The sequence below is a fragment of the Salmo trutta genome, chromosome 8 (assembly GCF_901001165.1).
Source record: "Salmo trutta chromosome 8, fSalTru1.1, whole genome shotgun sequence".
NCBI lineage: Eukaryota > Metazoa > Chordata > Actinopteri > Salmoniformes > Salmonidae > Salmo > Salmo trutta.
This window is the reverse complement of record NC_042964.1, coordinates 17,968,723-17,995,920: the sequence shown is the minus strand read 5'-3', so window position 1 is coordinate 17,995,920 and position 27,198 is coordinate 17,968,723. Positions and strand designations below refer to the sequence as shown.

The window sequence follows — 27,198 nt, the reverse complement described above, 5'->3', positions numbered from 1 at the left end:
TGTCTTCACTATTATTCTACAATGTAGAATAATAGAAACATAGTGAAAATGAAGAAAAACCCTTGAATGACTAGGTGTGTCCAAACGTTTGACTGGTACTTTATGAGAATCTTAATCAAATCCCTGCGTCTCCAATGCAAGTCGTCCAATGCGGTCTGTCCCGGTGGACACAGTGCCCCCGCTCACGTGGAGGTAATTTGAGCAGACAGCCGTTAACTCGAGCTGCCTGACTGACAGACAGCAACACTCTGGATTTACACGGAGACCGAGGAACTACACCGCACAAACAGCATAATAACTAATATTTGACGTGTAAAAGAGAATACATACTTACTGTTTTGAAGGCCTGTCGGTTTGTGGGTCGCCATGAGGACCCTGGACTTGCTCCTGCTGTTATGTTGCTTGTGTGGCCTGTACGTGGTGGGAGGTAAGTGGGACTTCAGAAACAGAGTTGTGGAGACATGGTAACTCACGGTCGATGTAGTTTGAAATACCTACTTATTTCAATTGTTGTCAAGTGTTGATGGGCCGGCTATTTTATGCGCGTTCCCCTAAAACATGCACTTTACTATGTGCAACTCTATCAAGCAGTGACTGAACCATAAAATCAGTCTGACGTGATGACATCATACATATACTATTTAAATTACAAGATTATTACAAGATATATCAATAGGAGAAGTACTTGGAGCAAAAAGAACAGACCAACTGCATTATTTAGGCCTCGGCTACTTACTATATGAGTCACAACCTATTTCCAATGTAAATTTAGGGGAATCCTGTCTTCAGAAACTCCCCAGGAGAAACCACCCCATACCATATCAGTATGATTGAGCTTTATAATTAGGAGAGGTCCATAATGGTGATTTCTTTTTTAAAAACATTTTTTTAGATTTCTACAAAAATGATATTTTTTTTTTTTACCACCCAGCTGTTTGTAGTTCGTTTGAGGGGAGGTATGTGTGTGTGTGTGTGTGGCATCTGGCATCTATACAGAAGGACTCATTTCTGCCTCTACTCTCAGCTATCTATATATCTATCATTTCTGTACAGTTAAAAGGCCACTGAATAACAAGTCACAGTGGCCTTTGTCGTGAGCTCACGTAAAAATCTGGTGTATACTTTTATCCCAAATAAGTTCTACTTACACATCCTACCTGATTTCGAAGCCTACTTGGTGTAGCCTAAATGGGAGAGGCAAAGGTGCTAAACGCTTAACAACTGTCTGAGTCCTTCCCGGCTCTCCAGCTCCCCATCTGTCTGTCCCTTCCTGTGCTTGGCTAATGGAGGTGCCTGGTATTGTGATGGCTGTAATTTGTCCCTGTCAGAGGCGGTCCTGCTGGGCCACTGGTTCGTAGGGCCACATGATGAATGCTGCTGCCTCCAAAGCTGGCCATTATAAGTGCTGTGAAACCTTCAGAGGAAGAGGGGAAAACAGTAGTTATGCATGGAAGTGCTACCCTGCATCAATATTGGACAGTTTGGCGCGACTAAGGGTTGGATGCTTACAAGGCCACCGGGCTGGTTATACAGGGGCTTGACCTCTCACCAGACCCTGGGTTCAATTCAGATTTGAAATCTTTTCAAATACTTCAGCTGCGCTTGATTGAGCTTGTCTGTTGCAATGGCAAGGATTTCAAATAGTATTTGTATATGTCTCTCTCTCTCTCTGTTTTGGTTGACAAAAAATGTAAAATAATATTTCAGAGTAGTGAGGTGCAGAAGGTTAAGGATGCACCGTTCCACAACATGCTTTATGCCGGGAGTGGCTGGTCCTGACGACCCACCAAAGTATAGGCTTATATTCCAGCACAATCAATTTATCAACCCAGATACAGTTGAAGTCGGAAGTTTACATACACCTTAGCCAAATACATTTAAACTCAGTTTTCACAATTCCTGACATTTAATCCTAATAAAAATTCCCTGTCTTAGGTCAGTTAGGATCACCACTTTTATTTTAAGAATGTGAAATGTCAGAATAATAGTAGAAAGAATGATTTATTTCAGCTTTTATTTCTTTCATCACATTCCCAGTGGGTCAGAAGTTTACATACACTCAATTAGTATTTGGAAGCATTGCCTTTAAATTGTTTAACTTGGGTCAAACGTTTCAGGGAGCCTTCCACAAGCTTCCCACAATAAGTTGGGGGAATTTTGGCCCATTCTTCCTGACAGAGCTGGTGTAACTGAGTCAGGTTTGTAGGCCTTGCTCGCACACACGTTTTCAGTTCTGCCCACACATTTTCTATAGGATTGAGGTCAGGGCTTTATGATGGCCACTCCAATACCTTGACTTTGTTGTCCTTAAGCCATTTTGCCACAACTTTGGAAGTATGCTTGGGGTCATTGTCCATTTGGAAGACCCATTTGCGACCAAGCTTTAACTTCCTGACTGATGTCTTGATGTTGCTTCAATATATCCACATAATTTTCCTCCCTCTATTTTGTGAAGTGCACCAGTCCCTCCTGCAGCAAAGCATCCCCACAACATGATGCTGCCACCCCCGTGATTCATCGGTTGGGATGGTGTGCTTCAGCTTGCAAGCCTCCCCCTTTTTCCTCCAAACATAACGATGGTCATTATGGCCAAACAGTTCTATTTTTGTTTCATCAGACCAGAGGACATTTCTCCAAAAAGTACGATCTTTGTCCCCATGTGTAGTTGCAAACCGTAGTCTGGCTTTTTTATGGCGGTTTTGGAGCAGTGGCTTCTTCCTTGCTGAGCAGCCTTTCAAGTTATGTCGATATAGGACTCATTTTACTGTGGATATAGATACTTTTGTACCTGTTTCCTCCAGCATCTTCTCAAGGTCCTTTGCTGTTGTTCTGGGATTGATTTGCACTTTTTGCACCAAGGTACGTTCATCTCTAGGAGACAGAACGCGTCTCCTTCCTGAGCGGTATGACGGCTGCGTGGTCCCATGTTGTTTATACTTGAGTACTATTGTTGTACAGATGAACGTGGTACCTTCAGGCATTTGGAAATTGCTCCCAAGGGTGAACCAGACTTGAGGAGGTCTACAATTTTGTTTCTGAGGACTTGGCGGATTTCTTTTAATTTTCCCATGATGTCAAGCAAAGAGGCACTGAGTTTGAAGGTAGGTCTTGAAATACACCTTTAATTGACTCAAATGATGCCAATTAGCCTATCAGAAGCTTCTTGAGCCATGACATCATTTTCTGGAATTTTCCAAGCTGTTTAAAAGCACAGTCAACTGAGTGTATGTAAACTTCTGACCCACTGGAATTGTGATACAGTGAATTATAAGTGAAATAATATATCTGTAAACAATTGTTAGAAAAATTACTTGTGTCATGCACAAAGTAGATCTCCTAACCGACTTGCCAAAATTCTAGTGTGTTAAATAGAAATGTGTGGAGTGGTTGAAAAACGAGTTTTAATGACTCCAACCTAAGTGTATGTAAACTTCCGACTTCAACTGTATATTATATTATAGCATTTTATGTCCTTCTATGGTCCCATCCTCCCTCCCTCCCCGTTCAGGTGCGTCGGAGGGGGAGAAGCAGCTGATGAAAGCCCTGTTCAACAACTACAACCTGAAGGTTCGCCCTGCGGCCTCACCTGGTGCCAAGGTGGTGGTCCGGATTGGCATGATCCTCTCCTCCTTTGTCAGCCTGGTAAGGGGTGCCGCAACACACACACACACGCACTCACTCACAAACACCTAACCACTACGTTACTGGCAACATTCCATCAACATACCAGTGAACATGACACATCCAAAGTGTTACAGGAAGTGAATGAGTAAGTGATAGGGCTATGTAGAGATCAGGTGATAGATAGAGGGAGAGTTACATGGTTCACCCCTTCTTCCCATCCCCCCCTCCTCTTCTTCTCTCCCCTCTCTGCTAGGTCAGGACAGCTGTCTAGCTAGACCCCCTCTCTCCCCCTCTCATCTCCTTTCCTCTCTCTGCTAGGTCAGGACAGCTGTCTAGCTAGCTGACATTCTTCTGCAGGTTTTAAATAGCAGTGCCTGGCCGGTCAGTTCTCTGTGCTCAGTGCAACTATATGCCCCTGGTCAGGGACAATCACTCAAACCCAATTCACTGTTGCTTTTCACCACAGATCTAAGATCAGATTACCAAACCGGCATTCTAATCATAATCATTAGGGGGATAAAGAAATATCTGACCTTGAATCAGTAGTTAGAGGTGACTTCTATGTACTGTATCACCAAACCCCAACAACTCACCCCTTTTATCCCCACTGTACCCCTGTTTCCAAACATTACCCCTCTCTGGTTTCAGGTATAGAGAGAGAAGGAGTGCAGACATCCACACTGTTCCCAGCTGTCTTGTAGTGGAGGGCCTTCCCATAATGCACCACAACCTTACTGTGTGCTCTTTCTCCCTAGAACATGAAAGCAGAAGAGATGAGCACAATCGTTATCATGAACCTGGTAAGTATGTGTACAAACTGTTCTCTGTCTGTCTCTGTCTCTGTCACTCTCACTCTCACTATTCAGTCTACCTTGACCCAGGCTCCAATTCAATAACTTTATTTGCATGTAAAACATTTCTCCGTGCATCAGCAGAGCTTTATAAAGCTAAAATGTCAATACACACAACACCGCAATACAAATCATGCACCCAGTAAGAACACTTGAAATAATAATACACAGTTTATGCAAAATGAAAAACTTATGCAAATGTTATTGATATTATTCATGGCCAAATGCACTGCAATATTGTGCTCCCTATAGTTAATGACACTAGATGGAAAATGTGAAATAAATTGATCAAATGATGAAGTGGTTAGATTTCCAATCAGAAAGTTACCCCCTCCGTCTCTCTCTGTTTCTCCCGCTCACATGCACCTTTTTCCCTCCTCTTTTTCTATCTCCCGTCTTTCTCGTGATATTTCCATCTGTTTTTGAATCATTGAAACTTAAACCCAACACCCAAAACACACATGAACTATCTCTCTCTCTCTCTCTCTCTCTCTCTCTCTCTCTCTCTCTCTCTCTCTCTCTCTCTCTCTCTCTCTCTCTCTCTCTCTCTCTCTCTCTCTCTCTCTCTCTCTCTCTCTCTCTCTCTCTCTCTCTCTCTCTCTCTCTCTCTCTCTCTCTCTCTCTCTCTCTCACACACACATATATCGCTGTGATATCAGGAGTGGACAGACCACCGTCTCTCCTGGAAACCTAAAGACAATGACGGGATCGAGGTGATGCGACTTCCTGCTGGGAAGGTCTGGCTGCCTGACATTGTCCTCATCAACAAGTAAGAACCTGTTATTCCTCCTGTGTAGCTCAGTTGGTAGAGCATTGCGCTAGCAACAACAGGGACATGGGTTTGATTCCCGCTGGGGCCACCCATACAAAAGTCACTTTGGATAAAAGCGTATTTTAAATGGTATATATTGTTACCCGGGTGTCCATTTCAGTTCAGGAAGTATAATGATGTTCCAATATCAAAATGAATAACATAATGTTAGTGGTCTCAGTCATTTAGGTACTAAAAAGCTAAGGGTTGTGTCCAAAAAGCTTTTTCGAGAATATTGGCCATTTTGATGGCTTCTGCTCCTGTCCATTATCATTCAACACCATGTCTTTTAAGTTAACTGCAATAGTTTTGGCAGAACCTGGATGGGTCAGTCAGGACAGCGTACACACACACACACTCGCTCAGTCAGTGTGGAGGCTCCCATTAACTGTGCTGTAAATATCCCCTCTGCTCCGTTCATTCATCACTGCTTTATAGGCAATTAGGCAGCGCGGCTCCCCAATAACAGAGCCAGTGGCACCGCACCACTCAGACAACGCTCCAGCTGGGAACCCACTCACACAGAACCACACAGCACAGAGGAGTGGGGAGTGGAGCTGGACGCACATACAAGCAAGCACACACACACTCTCTAACACTCTTAGAAAAAAAGGGGCTATCTACGTAGAACCTAAAAACGTTCCTTCGGCTGTCCCCATAGCAGAACCCTTTTGAAGAGCCCTTTTCGGTACCAGGTAGAACTCCTTTGGGTTCCACGTAGAACCCTTTCCACAGAGGGTTCTACCTGGAACCAAAAAGGGTTGTAACTGAAACCTGAAACCCTTTTGGAACCCTTTTTTATAAGAGTTTAACTCCACCTGCTTGTGTGCTTGTGTGTGTGCAAGTGTGTGCACCTGTCTGTGTGTGTGAGAGAGAGGGTGATCTCATATTACCTCTGAAAACAGGGACTGGGTTTTAGAGGGGCCCTAGCCATAAGGACGAGCTTTCACCAGGCTTTTGCCAAGCCTATAAAACCATGCAGTGTAGACTACAGTACTGCGTGCTCAATCTGCCTGTCTAATTGTGGTGATGTCCCCTCTCTCCCTCTCTGCAGTAATGATGGTGTGTTTGATGTGGCCCTCCATGTCGCTGTCCAGGCCTATAGTAGTGGGAGGGTGACCTGGTCTCCCCCTGCCCTCTTCTGCAGTTCCTGTGGGGTCAAGGTGACACACACATGCACACCCATGGACGTACACACACACACACACCGAATGCAGGTGCGCACACATTCATACATGGATGCGAAGACGCACACACACACACCAGTGTTTCCTTAAAAATGTGTAGCAGGCCTCCCGAGTGGTGCAGTGGTCTAAGGCGCTGCAGTGCTAGCTGTGCCACTAGAGATCCGGGTTCGAGTCCAGGCTCTGTCGCAGCCGGCCGCGACTGGGAGACCCATGGGGCGGCGCACAATTGGCCCAGCGTCGTCTGGGTTAGGGGAGGGTTTGGCCGGCAGGGTTGTCCTTGTCCCATCGCGCTCTAGCGACTCCTGTGGCGGGCCGGGCGCAGTGCACGCTGACACAGTCACCAGGTGTACGGTGTTTCCTCTGACACATTGGTGCTGCTGAGTTCCGGGTTAAGCGGTCATTGTGTCAAGAAGCAGTGCGGCTTGGCTGGGTTGTGTTTCGGAGGACGCATGGCTCTCGACCTTCGCCTCCCAGATGCAGCAATGGTACAAGACTGTAACTACCAAATTGGATATCATGAAATCAGGGAGAAAAAGGGGTAAACATTTTGTAGCAGTGGGTGTCTCCCCCCATTATTATGTAGAAGTACTGAGAAACTCATTTTTGGTGACTTGTTTTACCCAGGTGGCGGTTACCCCAAGTTACCCAAACAGGTAGGCCTATATTATATTCACTGTGCTAATGCAAGCGAAAAACTTGCATAAGCACAGTGAATATAATATAGGCCTACCTGTTTGGGTAACTTGGGGTAACCGCCACCTGGGTAAAACATGCCTGTACTTCTCACAGAAACCACTTGTCACCCCCCCAACACTTTCCCTGCTTGCCACTACTCTTGCCCAACAACAAATGTATTCTGTCTCATCATAATTTAAGCCACTCCAGAAAAATTATCTTGAGGTGGGGTGGCGTTTTACCCCAAGTTACCCTACAATTGACCCGTGTCAGTCTAGACAACCCACATAGAAAACAGAAAACCCAAAATGCATAGACAAAACACTGTCACGCCCTGACCAATCTACTATGGAAAAATGACCTCATACTAAGGTCAGAACGTGACACCGTGTTATACTATATTATACTCTTCCATATGCAATTGCATAGCAGTAAGGTGCTTAACTATGCCGATGTTTAAAATGGTGCAATTCGTGCATATTTAGGAGTTGAGAAATAAATAAAGTAGGAATGGAAAGCTGGGATCCTCTTTTTCTTCTAACAAAGGCATTAAAACTGCAAGAAATTCTGTGCATTGACTGCTTGTCATAATGCATGTTTCCCTCCCTATGGCACTTGAATGCACCTGGAGATGAATATTTTCTGCTGCGTAGAACAACCAACAACATGCCGACTAGGTAAATAGATCTATTCTGAGGTTGTCAGATTTTTCTATTCATTACTCGTTTTGTTTGCAGAGGAAAAGTAAATATGGACTGTTCTAGCATCTTCGAAGTGCGCCTCGGCAGAAATCTTTTCTTCTTTCATGTTCCATATTTTGGGGTCGTGTCGGCAATGATTTTTGACGTGGTGCAGCGCCACAGCTAAGTGACTGCAGCGGAAACACTGACACACACACACTGAATGCAGGTGCGCACAGACACGCATGCATATAAACACACATGCTTGTTGTGGTTACTTTTACCCTCTCTGTGTGTCTGTTCTCTCTTTTTGTCATAACACAGTCATGGCTAGAAGGGATCCTTTTGTCAAATTAACCTCAAGTTGAATTTTTCTAACCTTAACCTAATTCTCCTAACCTGCTACGTAAATGATCCTAACCTGCTGCATAAGTTATCCTAACCTGCTACGAAAAGTCAAATCTGACGTTAATTTGACAAAGCTGGGTCCCTTCTAGCCGTGACCCTAACGTCCCCACTTCCTGTTTCATGTGTCCAGGTGACATACTTCCCATTTGACTGGCAGAACTGCACCATGGTGTTCAAGTCTTACACCTACGACTCATCAGAGGTGGACCTGCAGTACGCTCTGGATGACCAGGGCAACGAGATCAAAGAGATCCAATACGACGGGGGCTTCAGTGGTGAGGGCACGAGAAGACGCACGCTCGCACAAACGTGCAAATACTCCAGCTGCACTTAGATGGCGTTGTCCTGCTGGCACAATGGAAACAATCGAATGTGTGTGTTGAAAGAACACAAATACTATTTGAACCCAGGGCTAGGGAAGAGATTAGAACACTGATGATTAAAAACAATCTTCATTGCTGTGTATGTTCACTAAAAAAAGACTTTGGTTTGGTTACGTTTTCATTATGTTACCAAACACCCACTGTCCCCAGAGAGTGGTGAATGGTACATCCGCCACCAGCCCAGCAGGAAGAATGAGATCCGTGAGGACCTGTATGAAGACATCACCTTCTACCTGATCATCGAGAGGAAGCCTCTCTACTATGTCTTCAACATCATCATCCCCTGTATCCTCCTCACCTGCATAGCCATCTTTAACTTCTACCTGCCCCCCGACGCTGGTGAGATGGCACAGATCTAGGATCAGTGTAATAATCATTGATTTATGTACCAGAGCGCTCACCACACATAGGCACAGATCTAAGATCAGTTTAGCCTCATCGACCCTAATCATAACCCTAACCTTGACGCTGGTGAGGCACAGATTCAGGATCAGTTTAGTCTCCTCTAATACTAACCTTAACTATTAGGGGTGTAATGCAAGACAGACATTACGTGCAGCTACTACTAATATAGAAGAGAGAACAGTGTGTTTATAGAATGAGTGAAATTAATACATTTAGGGATTATGTGGATGTCTATGTTGATATTGCCCTGTTCATCATGATATGCATCCTAAAACAGGATTGCCGGTACTTAATAGTAGGTTGAATAGATTCATGTATTTATATAGTGTTCATTTATAGAACCATATAGATCAGTAATACATGTTTTAAAGATAGCCTGCTGTTGTAGTACGGTCCAACTGAAGCTCAGTTGGTAGAGCATGGTGCTTGTAGCGCCAGGGTAGTGGGACCACCCATAAGTAAAATTTATGCAACTGTAGGTTGCTTTGGATAAAAGCTTCTGCTAAATCAAATCAAGTCAAAGTTTATTTGTCACGTGCGCCGAATACAACAGTGAAATGCTTACTCACAAGCCCTAACCAACAGTGCAATTTTAAGTAAAAAAATAGGTATTAGGTAAACAATAGATAAGTAAATAAATTAAAATAAAAAACTGTGAAAATAACAGTAACGAGGCTACATACAGGTGGTACCGGTACAGAGTCATTGTGCAGGGGCACCGGTTAGTCGGGCTAATTGAGGTAATATGTACATGTAGGTATAGTTAAAGTGACTATGCATAGATGATAAACAGACAGGGGTTGGGGGGGACGACACAATGCAAATAGTCCGGGTAGCCATTTGATTACCTGTTCAGGAGTCTTATGGCTTAGGGGTAAAAGCTGTTGAGAAGCCTTTTGGTCCTAGACTTGGCGATCCGGTACTGCTTGCCAAGTGGTAGCAGAGAGAACAGTCTATGACGGGTGGCTGAGGCCTTCCCCTGACACCGCCTGGTATAGAGGTCCTGGATGGCAGGGAGCTTGGCACCAGTGATGTACTGGGCCGTACGCACTACCCTCTGTAGTGCCTGCGGTCGGAGGCTGAGCAGTTGCCGTACCAGGCAGTGATGCAACCAGTCAGGATGCTCTGGATTTTGCAGCTGTAAAACCTTTTTGAGGATCTGAGGACCCATGCCAAATATTTTCAGTTTCCTGAGGGGGAATAGGTTTTGTCGTGCCCTCTTCACTACTGTCTTGGTGTGTTTGGACCATGTTAGTTTGTTGGCGATGTGGACACCAAGGAACTTGAAGCTCTCAACATGCTCCACTACAGCCCCGTCGATGAGAATGGGGGCATGCTCAGCCTTCCTTTTCCTGTAGTCCACAATCATCTCCTTTGTCTTGATCACGTTGAGGGATAGGTTGTTATTCTGGCACCGCCCGGCCAGGTCTCTGACCTCCTCCCTATAGGCTGTCTTGCCGTTGCCGGTGTTCGGGCCTACCTCTGTTGTCGTCTGCAAACTTAATGATGGTGTTGGAGTCGTGCCTGGCCATGCAGTTGTGGGTGAACAGGGAGTACAGGAGGGGGCTGAGCACGCTCCCCTGAGGGGCTCCAGTGTTGAGGATCAGCGTGGCAGATGTGTTGTTACCTACCCTCACCACCTGGGGGCGGCCCATCAGGAAGTCCAGGATGCTGTTGCAGAGGGAGGTGTTTAGTCCCAGGATCCTTAGCTTAGTGATGAGCTTTGAGGGCACTATGGTGTTGAACGCTGAGCTGTAGTCAATAAACAGCATTCTCACGTAGGTGTTCCTTTTGTCCAGGTCGGAAAGGGCAGTGTGTAGTGCAATAGAGATTGCATCTGTGGATCTGTTTGGGCGGTATGCAAATTGGAGTGGGTCTAGGGTTTCTGGGATAATGGTGTTAATGTGAGCCATTACCAGCCTTTCAAAGCACTTCATGGCTACGGACATGAGTGCTACGGGTCTGGCATACTTAAGCAATAAGCTACGAGGGGATGTGGTATATGGCCAATATACCATGGCTAAGGGCTTCTCTAGAGCAGTAAAAATAAATGTTTTGTCATACCCATGGTATACAGTCTGATATATCACGTCTGTAAGCCAATCAGCATTCAGTGCTTGAACCACCCAATTTATAATGTATATTATGGCACAGTGGAAGACCAGGCTAACTATCACAGAGTCTCTCATTGTGCAGAAATGGTGTGTTTTTCCTATGACCTTCGTCTTCCTACACACACACAGCCTCTCATGGGTGACCACGAGCACAGAATGTTCCTTCAGGCTCCAAGACACACGCACGCACACACACACACACACACTTCAACATTAAAAAAGCTTGTTAAAACCCACCTACCTGTGAACATGTTTCTCTTTATGGACCCAAGGCTTCTGTAGGAGGGGAGTTAGAGAGAGTGGGGGGGGGGGGGGGGGTTCTTTGGCCACACTGTGACAGCACTGTAGCGTAGCAGCACAACACACAGACAGTACAAGGACACATTTAAGCCCGGGTCCCTGGGGCTCTGTATGTAAAGAGAGTCTCTTTCGCTCTGTCTCTGTTCAGCTCTGTGCTTCTCTATGCCCCCCCCCCAAGGTCTCATACACACATGCATGTGTACTCCCTGTCTGCAGAGACGACAAAGGCCACAAACCCACTCCTTAAGGTGTGATAAATGGCGTCCTTTAAGCACCTTTGTTACGTCACTTGCTTATATCAATTTTAGTAGGGACGTTAAATGTTCAGCCTGCTGCACTGTCCCAATGGACACTCTATTATAGAGGGCCTGTTTTTATTTTATTTTTATCTCTAAATGGTTAAATTGGTGAGAAATATGTGTGACTTAAAACGCAGCTGTAATTCTTTTTCTCAAATGGCACTGACAATGTGGGTCGGTCTCTCTGTAAAAGTTGCTGACCACCTACCAATACACTGATTTGACAGTCAAACTATCACTTAAATGGCAGCCAACCGTTGACGCTGTTGATATCCTATGGCGGGTCGTGATTCCTTGAAGTAAACAGGAAAAGTGTTATGGTCCCTGCTCCGTGATGGCAGCCTCCCAAAATCAACACCCGTCATTCCAAAATATCGGAAGTCGGAAGTTTACATAAACCTTAGCCAAGTACATTTAAACTCAATTTTTCACAATTCCTGACATTTAATCTGAGTAGAGGTCAGTTAGGATCACCACTTTATTTTAAGAATGTGAAATGTCAGAGTAATAGTAGAGAGAGATTAATTTCAGCTTTTATTTCTTTCATCACATTCTCAGTGGGTCAGAAGTTTACATACACTCAGTTAGTATTTGGAAGCATTGCCTTTAAATTGTTTAACTTGGGTCAAACGATTCGGGTAGCCTTCCACAAGCTTCCCATAATAAGTTGGGTGAATTTTGGCCCATTCCTCCTAACAGAGCTGGTGTAACTGAGTCAGGTTTGTAGGCCTCGTTGCTCGCACACACTTTTTCAGTTCTGCCCACACATTTGAGGTCAGGGCTTTGTGATGGCCACTCCAATACCTTGACTTTGTTGTCCTTAAGCCATTTTGCCACAACTTTGGAGGTATGCTTGGGGTCATTGTCCATATGGAAGAACCATTTGCGACCAAGCTTTAACTTCCTGACTGATGTCTTGAGATGTTGCTTCAATATATCCACATAATTTTCCATCCTCATGATGCCATCTATTTTGTGAAGTGCACCAGTCCCTCCTGCAGCAAAGCACCCCCACAGCTGCCACACCCATGCTTCACGGTTGGGATGGTGTGCTTCGCCTTACTAGCCCCCCCCCTTTTTCCTCCAAACATAATGATGGTCATTATGGCCAAACAGTTCAGTTTTTGCACCAAAGTACGTTCATCTCTAGGAGACAGAACTCGTCTCCTTCCTGAGCGGGGTGATGGCTGCGTGGTCCCATGGTGTTTATGCTTGCGTACTATTGTTTGTACAGATGAACGTGGTACCTTAAGGCGTTTGGAAATTGCTCCCAAGGATGAACTAGATTTGTGGAGGTCTACAATTTTCTGAGGTCTTGGTTGGTTTCTTTTGATTGTCCAATGATGTCAAGCAAAGAGGCACTGAGTTTGAAGGTAGGCCTTGAAATACATCCACATGCACACTTTCAATTGACTCAAATTATGTCAATTAGCCTATCAGAAGCTTCTTGAGCCATGACATAATTTTCTGGAATTTTCCAAGCTGTTAAAATGCACAGTCAACTTAGTGTGTAAACTTCTGACCCACTGGAATTGTGATTAAGTGAAATAATCTGTCTGTAAACAATTGTTGGAAAAATTACTTGTGTCATGCATAAAGTCATGCATAACGTATTAACCGACTTGCCAAAACTCTAGTTTGTTAACAAGAAATTTGTGGAGTGGTTGAAAAACGAGTTTTAATGACTCCAACCTAAGTGTATGTAAACTTCCGACTTCAACTGTAGATATAAGCCTTCTACAAGTTCTCATCTAACCAAATATAACCGATGTGAAATGGCTAGCTAGTTAGCGGTGGTGCGCGCTAATAGCGTTTCAACCGGTGACGTCACTCGCTCTGAGACCTTGAAGTAGTTGTTCCCCTTGCTCTGCAAGGGCCACAGCTTTTGTGGCGCGATAGTTAACGATGGTTCAAGGGTGGCTGTTGTCGATGTGTTCAGAGGGCCCCTGGTTCGAGCCCAGGTAGGGGCGAGGAGAGGGACGGAAGCTATACTGTTACACAAACATGTAACGTTATAGGTTATTAAGTTTCCGTGTGGCTTTTGAATAGTGTTAGTTTAAACTGTGTTAAACCCCAAACGTTTGCCCCCTGTTCTATCGATTTCAGCGTGATATCCATGGAAGGGATTCCTAAAAAATGATTGCGTTACACTTATGGTGTTGGCGACCCACTTGAATCAAAATGCAACACTTCAAAATGTAGCTAGCCATCTTCTACAAAGTGTCCTCTAACCAGTGATGTACACATTATTCCCAGATTCCGTGTGGGTTTTTGAGCTGTGTTAGTTTTATCAGGATGTGGAACTTCATCTCCCCTCTTGCGTTATTGATTTCAACGTGATAATCAATGAGTGATTGACAAAACAGTGTTGCACTTCTCTTTCTGTTTTGGTGACCCCAGTGTCAGTATGCTACGTTCCATAATGTAGCTGACTGGACTGTGTCCTGCACGTAGTCCTCTAACCACTGATGTAAAAATATATCCAGTTTCCATGTGATTTTTGAGTTGGTTTCAATCGATGAGTGATTTATTGCCACTTGTCAGAGCAGCAGGGTTTTTGGTGCGTGTGCAGTTTACAAGGTGCTCGTTTTAAAAAGAATACAAGTAATATGATTACTATTGTCGCATATATGTGTGTGTAGATTGTACATTTTATGTTGAGATTTTCATTATATCACAAACTGTTTCTGCATATTGGTTATTGATTTTTGACACTTTAAAACTGTGTTTTGACATTGGGCTTTTTATCAATATGTCTTGTCAACAGGAACAGCAACATTTTTCCACATACGTTTTAGGAATATAAATGGAACTTTCAACATAAATGTCCAAATGGTATTGTACTTAATCAGGTAAAAACTGCTGAATCAGTCCAAAAATGTGCTGCAATTGATTGATTTTGATGATATGCTATTTTAGGGCTCCCTGTCTCCCCAGAAAGGGAACGTGAGATGAATCCCCCCCCCCCCATTACAAGAAATTTAGCTGATGGATTACGTAATGGGCCAGCTACTGTTAACACACAGAATCAATCCCTTTGTCTTCTCCCTTCCTCTCACTAACTACACACACGCACGTTCGTTTGCACACACACGCTCAGAAGGCCAGACTTAAGGACATGTTACAAATGATTAAAGGGGGATAGTTCCTCTGTTAATAACCTATTAGGCTCTATAAATGCGCTCTGCACCGCATTAACCTGACCACGGGACTCACGCTGGGTGTCCTCTGTTGGTAGCAACTGGGGAGGGGAGGAGGGTGGAGGAGATGGGGTGTGTGTGTATCCATATCTAAATTGTATAATATCAATTCTGTATAATGTCAGTGCATATATAGATCTCTCGCTCGTGTGTGTGTGTGTCATCTCTAACCTATGTGTATAATATCTGTTCTGTATGTTGTTCATCTATTTATCTCTCTGTGTGTCCTCCTTTCTCTCTCCAGGTGAGAAGATGGGTCTGTCCATCAACGTTCTGCTCACCCTGACTGTGTTCCTGCTGCTGCTGGCTGACAAGGTCCCCGAGACCTCCCTGGGTGTCCCCATCATCGTCAACTACCTCATGTTCACCATGATCCTTGTCACCGTCTCAGTCATCCTCAGTGTGGTGGTCCTCAACCTGCACCACCGCTCCCCCTCCACACACCACATGCCCATGTGGGTCCGCAAGGTGAGATTGGGCAGCCCTGTTGTAAGACCGCCCCCCCCCCCAAAAAAAAAATGCCTTCCTCTCTCCCTTCCTTTCCTCATAGAAACCGATACGATGAAAACGCTGAACATATTTATGATGGTTGGAGGAGGAATGCAGAAGAAAACGATAGAAGAAAAAAACATTTGTAAAGGGAGTCTCAGGCAGGCGGGAAGGTGTGTGTGTGTGTGTGTGTGTGTGTGTGTGTCCATACGTGCCTGTGAATATGCGTGTGTGTGTTGAATGTGTGTGTCCGTCCAGACGTGCACCTGCATGCATATTAACCTCCATTGGCTCTGGCCGCTACATTATTTCAAGCTAATTACATCGCCTCGGTACTGCTCCACCACCGCTATAGGTCGCCGCCCGCCCATCATTGAATGGCTGAACAATCACCATGGCTACGCTGGAAAATGTGCATGTTTTAATAGAACGAAACGGCACGGAAATGGATGATAGAAAAAAAAAGAGAGGGACAAAATACAGTACTTATCCTCCTTTTCCCTCTGTTCCTCCCACTAGCACTTCTGGGGGGGGGGGGGGGGCAGTGCCCCTGTGACAACAATTTTGGACCCCCTTGTGGCCCCCCTAAATGTGAAGTATGAAATAAGTTTTACATAACTCATTTTTGCTATCGTACTTTTTTTACATCCGTTATTAGACAGTGGCAACGCGGAACATGGTCTTTTGCCTGCAATGCCATGAAGAAAACGATATGACAACAATAACGTCTAATGTAACTGGCCCCTCTAACAGTACAACTGGCCACAGCTTGCCCCCCCCCAGTTGAAATGGTCTAGAACCGCTACTAGTTCCTCCTCTTGTCCCTCTTCTAAAAGTGAGTGTGCGTCAATGACTAGAAGATATTCAACTGAGGAGAGAGACCAGTTGACAGGATGTATTCATTAGCTGGTTAGCATATCAGTGTACTCGGAGTGAATGGGGAATGCCACATGGGACAGAGTGAAATGCGATATCCAGGGTTGTGGTCAATTCCATTTCATTTCAGCTAATACAGGAAGTAAACAAAAATTCCAAATCCAATAAAAAAATAATAGTGTGTATGCGTGTGTGTGTATCATATATATATATATATAATCATTTGAAAAGCATTGAGATGTCACAGTGAGTAGCAAGCACTGAGAAATAATGTCATTGGAATGTCAGTTTACTTCCTGAGCTGACTGTATTTAAATGAAATTGGATAGAGCAGAGATCAAGGTTCACTACCAGATATGCTTGCTACTCACTGTGACATCACACATTGGATCAATGATGACAGTTAGCCTTAATTGGTTAGGACCATTGTGGGTTAGTGCACACTTCATTGTCTGTTTATGTGAAGAAGAGAAAGAGAGTGATTTAAAAAGCCTTTATTGTCAAATTCAGGAATGCACTTAGAGGTTCAGTGTGACATCCACCGAAACCAGTTAAACCTCAGATATGGTGTTCCTATCACATAGGAAAGAGCAGGAAGCCACTGAAGACAGGCTGATTTCAATAAACATACCGAGTCCCAGCGTATGGAGACCATGTCTCCTTTCTCCAGCAACAGAATCACTGCATTGGATACATACAGTACTGATTGTGTCCATCATTGTAGTCGCTTGCCGCCATTATACGGTTGTCTGATGTAGTAGACCCCTCTCACTGGTGCTGTGAAGGCCCTGTATCAGTGCTGTGAGGACATTGGTGTAGACCAGAGAGGTGTCAGCATTGAAGGGTCCCACTGGATGGCCTAAAGCAGCAGAGAAGGCCTGCGTTCTCTTTCTCTCTTCAGCTCCTCCACCTCTCCTCTCAGTTGATCCACTGGGTTCTTGTGGCTCCGCAGTTCGGTCTTGGTGACGCTCAGACCACTCCTTGCTCGACCACCTTGTTCACTAACGCGGCATTCTCTCTTCAGTTCCTCCATCTCACCGGCTGTCAGTTTGGCCTCCATGTACTTCAGCTCCACACTCTGTTCCAAACCCATGTCTCTCAGCTCAGCTGTCAGGTTGGGGTTGTCTCTAGCTTCGGTCCTGTGACCTTGTTGAGTGATGTCGTTCTCTCGGACACCTCCTCTATGTCCCTGAGCCCATGCCCCAGACAGACAGACAGACAGACAGACAGAACAGCAACACCAGCAGAGCTACAGCACCCCTCATTCTGAAACCATAGCTGTTTCCAGAAAGTATGACGTCTATGAGGCCCAGTCCCCTTCTTTAGATACACATCAGAGGTGGCTGTTGGGAAGAGATATTGGAGGACAGGCTCATTGTAATGGCTGGAATGGAATAAATAGAACGGTATCAAGCCCTTTCCATTCATCAATCTCAGGCATAACAGTGAGCCTGTCCTCTGATTTCTCCTCCCGCCAGCCACCTCTGATACACACTGACCACGGTGGACTAATACATGGGAACTTTAACGGGTGACCTCAGTGGAACATTTGGGGAACATAGCCTCGGACTGTGCATGATGTAGCAGAACACCGGTAAAGATGAGTGAAATCTGGGGTTGTTTAAGGCCATGGATTGAGGAAAAACGAGAGAGACGCCAAACAGTACATACTACATACTACATCCTCCTCCTTCTTTTTAACCTACTGCTCCTCTTGTTGAAGTGTGTTTATCTCGAGCTGGGAGAGGTTTATTGGGTGTGTTTTCGTCTGGCACGTGTGCCTGCGTACATTTGTGTGTGTGTGTGTGTGTGTGTGTGTGTGTGTGTGTGTGTGTGTGTGTGTGTGTGTGTGTGTGTGCGCTCGTCCGTGTGTGTGCTGGCAGGTGTTGCTTGTCTGATAGTTCTCTCTCTGATGTCGGCGCTTGGCAGCTTTGACGAAAACTTCCTCTTGCCAGTCTAACCAACTAGGGATCCAATCCCCACACACATTTCCTGAGCCGTGTTGTTGGAGAGCACCACGTCAATCGTCCCAACAACAACAACAAAAAGTTCCTATTCTAGCAGAGCGTAAGAGAAAACACGAGTGGCCGTGTCCGAAATCAGTCTTGCCTGGTACTTACTAAAACTGCATGCTGTGTTCTTATCATACTACATATTATTTAGAATGTACTGTTTAGTAAAAACAGTAAGCTACATATATCAGCCTACTAGTCTCATCCTACTGAGAATGTGTCATCTAACACACAGTTGTGTTGATTCCTTCATTTTGGTACAGAGCTCCTCTCAGCTGTTGTCAGATACACATGGGTCTGGAAAGACGATTCTCTCCCTCGATAGTGTGCAGCAAATTCTTCTAGATGAAAAGCCAAAATGAGTGACATCCTGGCATTTTAAAGTATACTACGTTTTTAGAAATGTCATATACTATAAAACGTTCTATTTTCGCATACCAAAAATGCCTATGCAAGTACGGGTATTCGGACACGGTCTCTCTCTCTCTCTCTCTCTCTCTCTCTCTCTCTCTCATATCTGAGTCCCATTATCTGCAAACAGAGACGCATGTAGACGCTCCCAGCCCGTTGCCCCAATAGCTTTTCTACTGGCACCTGATTGAATTTTCCTCCCTGATACGACTACTTTTGAGAATGAGAGGGTTGATGCATTGAGACTCAGTCATGCAAAAAATAGTTTTCTACGGTGTGTTCACTCAGACTCGCGCACATGCAGCGCTGGCTTGTGTGTCGGGAGTGATTGAGTGGACACACAAGTGCGCGCGCAAATGCAAGCACACATTCACACACAGAACGAGAAGGTCGGCTTTAGTGCAAACTCAATGAGTGTATATCTGACATTGGAGTGGTGGACAGTAGCCTTCCAACACTATATAGTGTATTCGTAAGAAAAGATTCAGTTTGTTATTTATTTATAGATAACCAGTACCATTTTCTACATTGTAGAATAATAGTGAAGTGACACATGGAATAACTACTATGAAACTATGAAATGACACATGGAATAATGTAGTAACCAAAAAAAGTGTTCAACAAATCAAAATATATTTGAGTAGCCACCCTTTGCCTTGATGACAGCTTTGCACTCTCTTGGCATTACTAATATTGAGTTGCACCCCCTTTTTGCTCTCAGAACAGCTTCAATTTGTCGGAGCATGGACTCTGCAAGGTGTCGAAAGCGTTCCACAGGGATGCTGGCCAATGTAGACTCAAATGCTTCCCACAGTTGACTGGATGTGCTTTGGGTGGTGGACCATTCTTGATACCCACAGAAAACTGTTATGTGTGAAAAACTCAGCAGTGTTGCAGTTCTTGACACACTTAAACCGGTGTGCCTGGCACCTACTACCATACCCCATTCAAAGGCACGTAAATCTTTTGTCTTGCTCACTCACCCTGTGAATGACACACATACACAATCCATGTCTCAGTTGTCTCAAGGCTTAAAAATCCTTCTGTATCCTGTCTCCTCCCCTTCATCTACACTAATTGAAGTGGATTTAACGGGTGACATCAATAAGGGATCATAGCTTTCACCTGGATAGTCACCAGGTGTCCCTAATTTTTGTACACTCAGTGTATGTAGATGTTTTATTGTCACATACACCGGACAGGTGCAGTGAAATGTGTTGTTTTAGACCAGGGGTGTCAAACTCATTCCGTGGAGGGCCTAGTGTCTGCTGGTTTTAGGTTTTTCCTTTCAATTAAGACCTAGAGAACCAGGTGAGGGCAGTTCCTTACTAGTCAGTGACCTTAATTTATCAATCGAGTACAAGGGAGGAGCTGAAAACCCACACTTGGCCCTCCGTGGAATGAGTTTGCCAAACGTTTTACAGGGCCAGCCATAGTAGTATGGTGCCACTGGAGCAAATTAGGGTCAAGGGCACATCGACAGATTTTTCACCTTGTCAGCTCAGGTATTTGAACCAGCTACCTGCCGCCATTCAGAAAGAGAGGCGAACACACACACACACACACACACACACACACACACACACACACACACACACGAGATACAAGTACAGTTAGCGGAAGCAACAGCTGGTCAACAGCCTTGCTGATAATAACATGCTGATTCATGGTATTTCTGAAGGTATTTATACAGACATATCCAATGAAACATTCATTACCGACAGTAGGTCTCTGGAAAGCCATGAAGGTTGTTCAAATCCATGAATATCTCTGAATATTACTTTGACTGATTACCCCCATGCAGTATAAAAATAAGGCATTTTTCTATAGTTCAATCAATGTTACGCTGCCTGCCGTGCTAAGCCCTCCCTTCTCCCCTCCCTCCTTCCTCCCTTTCCTCCCTCTCCCAGATCTTCATCCACATGCTGCCCCCCTACCTGGGCATGCTGCGGCCCAAGGTGGAGATGCCCCTCTCCCTGGACCAGCCCCCCAGGAGGGAGAAGAACAATATGGCTATCAGCCGCGCTGCCGACGAGTACTTCATACGCAAGCCCAACACCTGCTTCCTCTTCCCCAAACCCAACAGGTGAGAGGTCAGGGGTTGGGGGGGGGGGGATGTTAGCCCAACACCATAGAGATGAAAAGAGGTCTCATCTTTGTTTCTGTGCCATTATGGCATCTGTAACATTTACATTTACGTCATTTAGCAGACGCTCTTATCCAGAGCGACTTACAAATTGGTGCATTCACCTTATGATATCCAGTGGAACAACCACTTTACAATAGTACATCTATATATTTTTTGGGGGGGAGGGTAGGGGGGGTTAGAAGGATTACTTTATCCTATCCCAGGTATTCCTTAAAGAGATGGGGTTTCAGTTGTCTCCGGAAGGTGGTGATTGACTCCGCTGTCCTGGCGTCGCTTGTTCCACCATCGGGGTGCCAGAGCAGCAAACAGTTTTGACTGGGCTGAGCGGGAACTGTGCTTCCGCAGAGGTAGGGAGGCGAGCAGGCCAGAGGTGGATGAACGCAGTGCCCTTCTTTGGGTGTAGGGACAGATCAGAGCCTGAAGGTACGGAGGTGCCGTTTCCCTCACGGCTCCGTAGGCAAGCACAATGGTCTTGTAGCAGATGCGAGCTTCAACTGGAAGCCAGTGGAGTGTGCGGAGGAGCGGGGTGACGTGAGAGAACTTGGGAAGGTTGAACACCAGACGGGCTGCGGCGTTCTGGATGAGTTGTAGGGGTTTAATGGCACAGGCAGGGAGCCCAGGCAACAGCGAGTTGCAGTAATCCAGACGGGAGATGACAAGTGCCTGGATTAGGACCTGCGCCGCTTCCTGTGTAAGGCAGGGTCGTACTCTGCGAATGTTGTAGAGCATGAACCTACAGGATCGGGTCACCGCCTTGATGTTAGCGGAGAACGACAGGATGGATGGTGCCATTGAGGCAATCTTCATTTTAAAGTAGTCAATTTACTTATTTTGTTTTTGAAAAAAGTGTAATGCTAATATTGGTGATTTACCGCCACCTGTAGTAGCAGTAAATCCAATAGCAGTCCCCAATCTCACTTGTAGGCTATGTCATGGCAACGTTGGCTAGCTAAGCTCATGCGTAGAAACACGTCATTGGGTCTAACAGTCGTCTCAAGGCACTCCCTCGAAATCAAGGCGCTCCCTCGATATAAAGTTGTTTTTGACGGAAATGAAAACGTGTCCTTTTTTCACTTTCACAAGGTTGGAGTAATAATATGTTCAACTACTTAAAGCTGCAATATGTAACTTCTTGAGTGACCTGACCAAATTCACATAGAAATGTGTTTGATAGATATATCATTCTCGTTGAAAGCAAGTCTAAGAAGCGGTAGATCTCTTCTATGTGTACTATTTCTATGCTTCCCGTTCTTAAGTTTCTTTTTTGCATCGTTTACTTTAGGTTTTGTACAGCAGCTTCAAACAGCTCAAAATACAATTGTTTTGGTAATGGAAAATATATTTCTTAGCGGTTTAGAAGGTACAATGAATTATTCTCTACACCAGTGGTCACCAACCTTTTTCTGAGTCGAGATCACTTTGAGTCAAAATGCAAGCCGAGATCTACCGCTCAGATTTGTTTTAAAACATGACTTAAGAAAGTAAGCCTATGCAACATTAACCAATTAAAAACAGTGCTGTAGCAATGAGGTTTGTGCAGTAGGCTATAGGCCCAATACATTATAACTGCATATTGGCTACGCTTGAATTGCCCTGCCAATGTTCTTCTCAGACCATTTTGATATGATATTTAAAACATGTAGGTATATGATCACACTGGTAATAGATCATTTGTTTTATTACTTGTGAGGCACAGCTGAGTGAGAATAATATTTAACTTATTTTTTTTACTGGACTGATTGCATATGATGGTCAGTGTGAGGGGAAGGAGGGTAGTGATGGGCATTCCGTCTTTTTGGTGAGCAGGCTCCCAAACGGCTCTTCGTTCAAAATGCTTCAAATCAATCTAGAACCATGAAAAAATTGCAAATCTCCAATGTAAATCCCAAAAGGCAGGCTACCATTATGCCAGGTCATGAAATGCGCATTGAAATACATTTTTACCTGGCCAAATTATAGATGATCTGTAAAAAAAAAAATCACTGTGGACCAGATTGATGTGCTTTCCCCGCTATGTAATGTTTCTGCAGTGAACATTAACCCTCTTCAGATAATTATTTTGTAATTATTTTGATAATTATTCTGCAGAAAAACATTGAGCTCAAAAAAAAAGTAGTAGCAGTATTCAAAATGCGAATGACCCATCACTAAGGGAGGGAGCAGCGGTGAGGCTGCCTCTCACTGACACCGTCCCTCCGCTCTCCCTTCCTCTGCTGAGAAAAGAGGACACAGTCTTCCAGCTGATGGCAAAACTCAAGTTGCACTGCATTATTTCTGCCTCCATGCATCAATTCATGTTGTTACTCCTTGTCACGACTTCTGTCACGTCCTCTCCTTGTTTGGGCGGCGTTCGGCGGTCAACGTCACCGGTCTTCTAGTCATCGCCGATCCATTTTTCCTTTTCCATTGGTTTTGCCTTGTTTTCCCACACACCTGGTTTTCATTCCCTCGTTACGTGTTGTGTATTTAACCCTCTGTTCCCCCCCCATGTCTTTGTGTGGTATTGTTTATTTGTAAGTGCTTGTGCACATGTTGACTGGCGCGCGACGGGTTTTGTACCCATGTCTTGTTACTTTTCATGCCGTTGGTTGTTAAACTGCTTCGGCTATTACTTAGTTCTGCTCTGCTGCGTCTGACTTCCCTGAATTGTCATTCTGATGGTAAAGATGGCTGTGAGATAGGGGTGCAACTTCTATCACAGATTACTTGGTGAAAGTAGTGACCTAGGCTGAGTCCCAAAGGGCGCCTTATTCTCTACATAGTGCACTACGTTTGACCAGCGCGAGTAGTGCGGTATGTAGGGAATAGGGTGCCAATTGAGACTTACGCACAGCCTCTACTCATGAGTCTGTTGGATGACTCACCTCTGGGGTCATTGACTTTCCCTAGTGTCCCCTAAGGTGAACTACCATCACTTACTGTTAACTCATTCAGTTCTGAAGAAGAGCAGCCCCCCAGGGATTCCTACCATGAGGACCTAATGGATAACTTAGTGTCTGAGAACCCTCCCTGGAGGCCATTTACACAGACACACGCGCAGAGTCATGCACGCAAGCGCACACACGCAAAGTCACGCACGCAAGTGCACACACACACACTCACACATAGAAAACCAGGCAGGCACCTACAGCTTTATTAACCACAAGCACGTTCTCCCGCCGCTCTAAATCAACTCACAGGGGAATTGAAGTTTGAGGCCGTGAGAGAGAGAGTGCTAAAATAATGATGATCTGCGCAAATCGCCTCTAACACATTAGACCTGGTATGCGTGTGTGTGTGTGTGTGTGTGTGGGGGGGGGGTCTGCGATTCGGAGATGGAGGAGAGGGGGGTGACTACTAGAGCGATTCGATGAGGCAGCAATATCTCTCTGCCCACACCCTTCCGCCCCCCCCGACACAGCCTGCGCCCCCCCTGGCCTTCTTAATTGGTTTTAGTGTGTGTCTTGGCACCGTTGGTGGCCGGTCTTAGTTTAATTAGTCTCGCTGATTACTCATCTACATCTCCCTGATGAAGTGACGCTGTGAGAGGGGGACCAAGAGGAGGGAGGAGAAGAGAGGAGTCTATCCCCCTCAGACAGGTAGCTCATCCCAGAAAAACAGAGAGAGAGACGAGCTGCTGAGGTCAGTGGCGATTTGCTCGCCTCGCCGGCCCGGGAGACACACACACACACACACACACACCGCTGCATTGTAAAGCCAGGATTTGCCCGGAATACCAAGTAGATAGACTACAGAGAGCGATAGAAGAGCTGCCTGTTTGCCCGGGAGATGCTTTAGGACCACACCATAGCCAGGCTAAAAGACACAGCACCATGCTGACTCCTGGTGGTAGCTACAGAGAACTGCAACACTAACAGTTTCCAGTCTCCACAGGGCTACAGCAAACAGAGAGGGCTGTTTCAGACAAAACAGATGCTAGGATACCGCCACCTGAGAGAAAAGACTACATCTGGTCCACTAGTAGAATAATCTCAATATGTCCAGGATTAGGGGTTTAAAATGGCCCCTATTTACTAGATAGTGCACTACTTCTGACCAGGGCCCACTTTGCTCAAGGCAACTCGCAGTAAAGCTGTGTCGACCCATCGACAGCTAGTAACCTTCCGCAACCCACGGCAACCCATCATAACACATGGCAACCCCACTTCTTCAGAACAGCTTTGTCAGCGGAAAACTGCTCCGGTCTCGCTAAAGAGATGAGGGAGAAAATGCGAGGAGGAGCGGAGTGGGAGTTTCTCTGACCTTATCTCAGCAGAAAAAGGCCCAGTCTAGCTAAAGAGCTGAGGGAGAAGCTGAGAGGAAGTTTATCTGACCTTCTCTCTCTCTCTCTCTCTCTCTCTCTCTCTCTCTCTCCATACAAGGGAAGGAAGTGCAGACTGTCGTTAGCAGGCTGGTATTTCACAGCTTTTAATTAGTGATGAGCTTTGTGGAGTTTGGGCCTGTCTGCACATCTCTGCCTGCTTGTTCTGTGGTGACATCTGGACTAGTTTTAACCCCTTCCATCTCCTTACCCGTCCCTTCTCTCAAATCACCCCCTGTACCCACTATGCAGTTCTGTAGATATGAAAAGATAAGAAGATTGAAGTTTTAGGTCCACTTTGCAATCCCTGATACAGTAGCGAGGCAGAAATGTACCCCGTTTTGCCTACACCTATCATTGCCTTCAGGGCCCGTATTCATAAAGCGTATCAGAGTAATGGGTGCTGATCTAGGATCAGAAAGGCAAACTGGTCCTATACCAGCACTCTGAGACACCCTGAGGCCCAGAGCCAGGAAACAGCCTAGGCGTATAGGGAATAGGAGGTAGTAGTAGTAGTTTATTCGGGATTGGACATTCGTATCTTGTTTATGTCTAGGTACCAGTCTGAGGGCATGTGTACTGACCTGAGGAAGTTCATCGACGGGCCCAGCCACTACCTCACTCTGCCTCCGGAGCTGAAGACTGCCATCGAGGCCATCATCTACATCGCTGAGCAGCTACAGGCTGAGAAGGACTTTGCCGCCGTGAGTGCTGTGTGTGGGACCTGCCTGGGTTGAGCGTTCTCGTTTCAAGTCTTTAGTTTCCCTTACAATTTCTCCAGCTTCTGGAGAATATTGAAGATCGATGTAGGGTCTGGGAATGGGCTGAGTGGATGGAGGGGGGTCTAAGAAGAAAGGGAAAGTCTAGATGTCTATTTCTCTTCCTTCACTAGTGTCTATTTATTCCTGTTATGGATCCCTTTACTTTCCTGACTTTTGTCTCTTCTCTGTTTCTCTCCCTCCCCCTCCAGCTGAGGGAGGACTGGCAGTATGTAGCCATGGTTGTGGATCGCATGTTCCTGTGGATCTTTGTGGTCTTCACTACTGTGGGAACCCTGGGCATCTTCGCCGACGCCAGCTTCAACCACACCCCCAGCGACCCCTTTAAGTACCCCTAACGTGGGACACACACTCCACGTATGCATGAACACACACACACACACACAAGATCCCAAACTTTACCTCACTGAAACCCCAGAAGCCTTGACAGTTGCCCCAGCCTCCAATACAGACAAGCGTAGCGAGATCCTCTACAGGCTTGTCCACTCCACTCTTCACTTTTCTTACCAAAGATTCCTTGGACATAGCTACTGTATGCTGTACATGGAAGGGTTTCTTTTTCTATACCTGCTGTGCTGATGTGTAACATTGCTGTAGTTCTGGGGCAGTAGGAATCAATCGTCTCAGAGTAGGAGTGCTGATCTAGGATCAGGCCCCCACCCCAGTCGACGGAATCTTATTCATTATGTTCTAAAGGGGTATACTGATCCTAGATCAGCACTTATAATGTGAGATGCTTTCTGAATACGAGCCCTGGTTTTACTACTATCTATTTATTGATTGCTATATGTTTGGTGGGAGGATAAAGACAGTGAAAACCAGATGCTATAAAATACCAAGTGTATGCATTTAATTTACCAGAGTGAGAATGTGTGTTTGGCATATATACTATATGTAACTCTGGTCATCCGTTGTGCATTTTAGTGTGCGTGAAGTCTATTCTTCTATTCAGGAGAAGAATAGCACAATCACACACACACACACACACACAAACATATATATATATATATACAATTGAAGACAGAAGTTTACATACACCTTAGCCAAATACATTTCAACTTAGTTTTTCACAATTCCTGACATTTAATCCTAGTAAAGATTCTCTGTCTTAGGTCAGTTAGGATCACCACTTTATTTTAAGAATGTGAAATGTCAGAATAAAAGTAGAGAGATTTATTTATTTAATCACATTCCCAGTGGGTCAGAAGTTTACATACGCTCAATTAGTATTTGGTAGCATTGCCT

At 45.2% G+C, this 27,198-nt stretch overlaps 1 protein-coding gene across 1 annotated transcript; it reads left to right on the top strand.

The window, feature by feature from the left end:
• Positions 1-207: 207 nt before the first annotated feature.
• chrnb1 (cholinergic receptor, nicotinic, beta 1 (muscle)) lies at positions 208-26,956 on the top strand. Its single transcript, XM_029760246.1, has 11 exons — positions 208-427; positions 3,509-3,642; positions 4,380-4,424; positions 5,135-5,244; positions 6,341-6,449; positions 8,367-8,511; positions 8,770-8,958; positions 15,182-15,405; positions 20,636-20,811; positions 25,731-25,878; positions 26,145-26,956. Exons 1-11 carry the CDS (start codon positions 367-369, stop codon positions 26,289-26,291), a joined length of 1,488 nt encoding a protein of 495 aa, XP_029616106.1. The 5' UTR covers positions 208-366; the 3' UTR covers positions 26,292-26,956.
• The last annotated feature ends 242 nt before the right edge of the window (positions 26,957-27,198 follow it).

Bases quoted from the DNA above. Each gene is read 5' to 3' on its own strand.
- chrnb1 (XM_029760246.1), top strand. From the start codon at position 367: ATGAGGACCCTGGACTTGCTCCTGCTGTTATGTTGCTTGTGTGGCCTG. The intron at 3,643-4,379 runs GTAAGGGGTGCC...CTTTCTCCCTAG, and splicing joins TCTCCTCCTTTGTCAGCCTG to AACATGAAAGCAGAAGAGAT. The intron at 15,406-20,635 runs GTGAGATTGGGC...TCCCTCTCCCAG, and splicing joins TGCCCATGTGGGTCCGCAAG to ATCTTCATCCACATGCTGCC.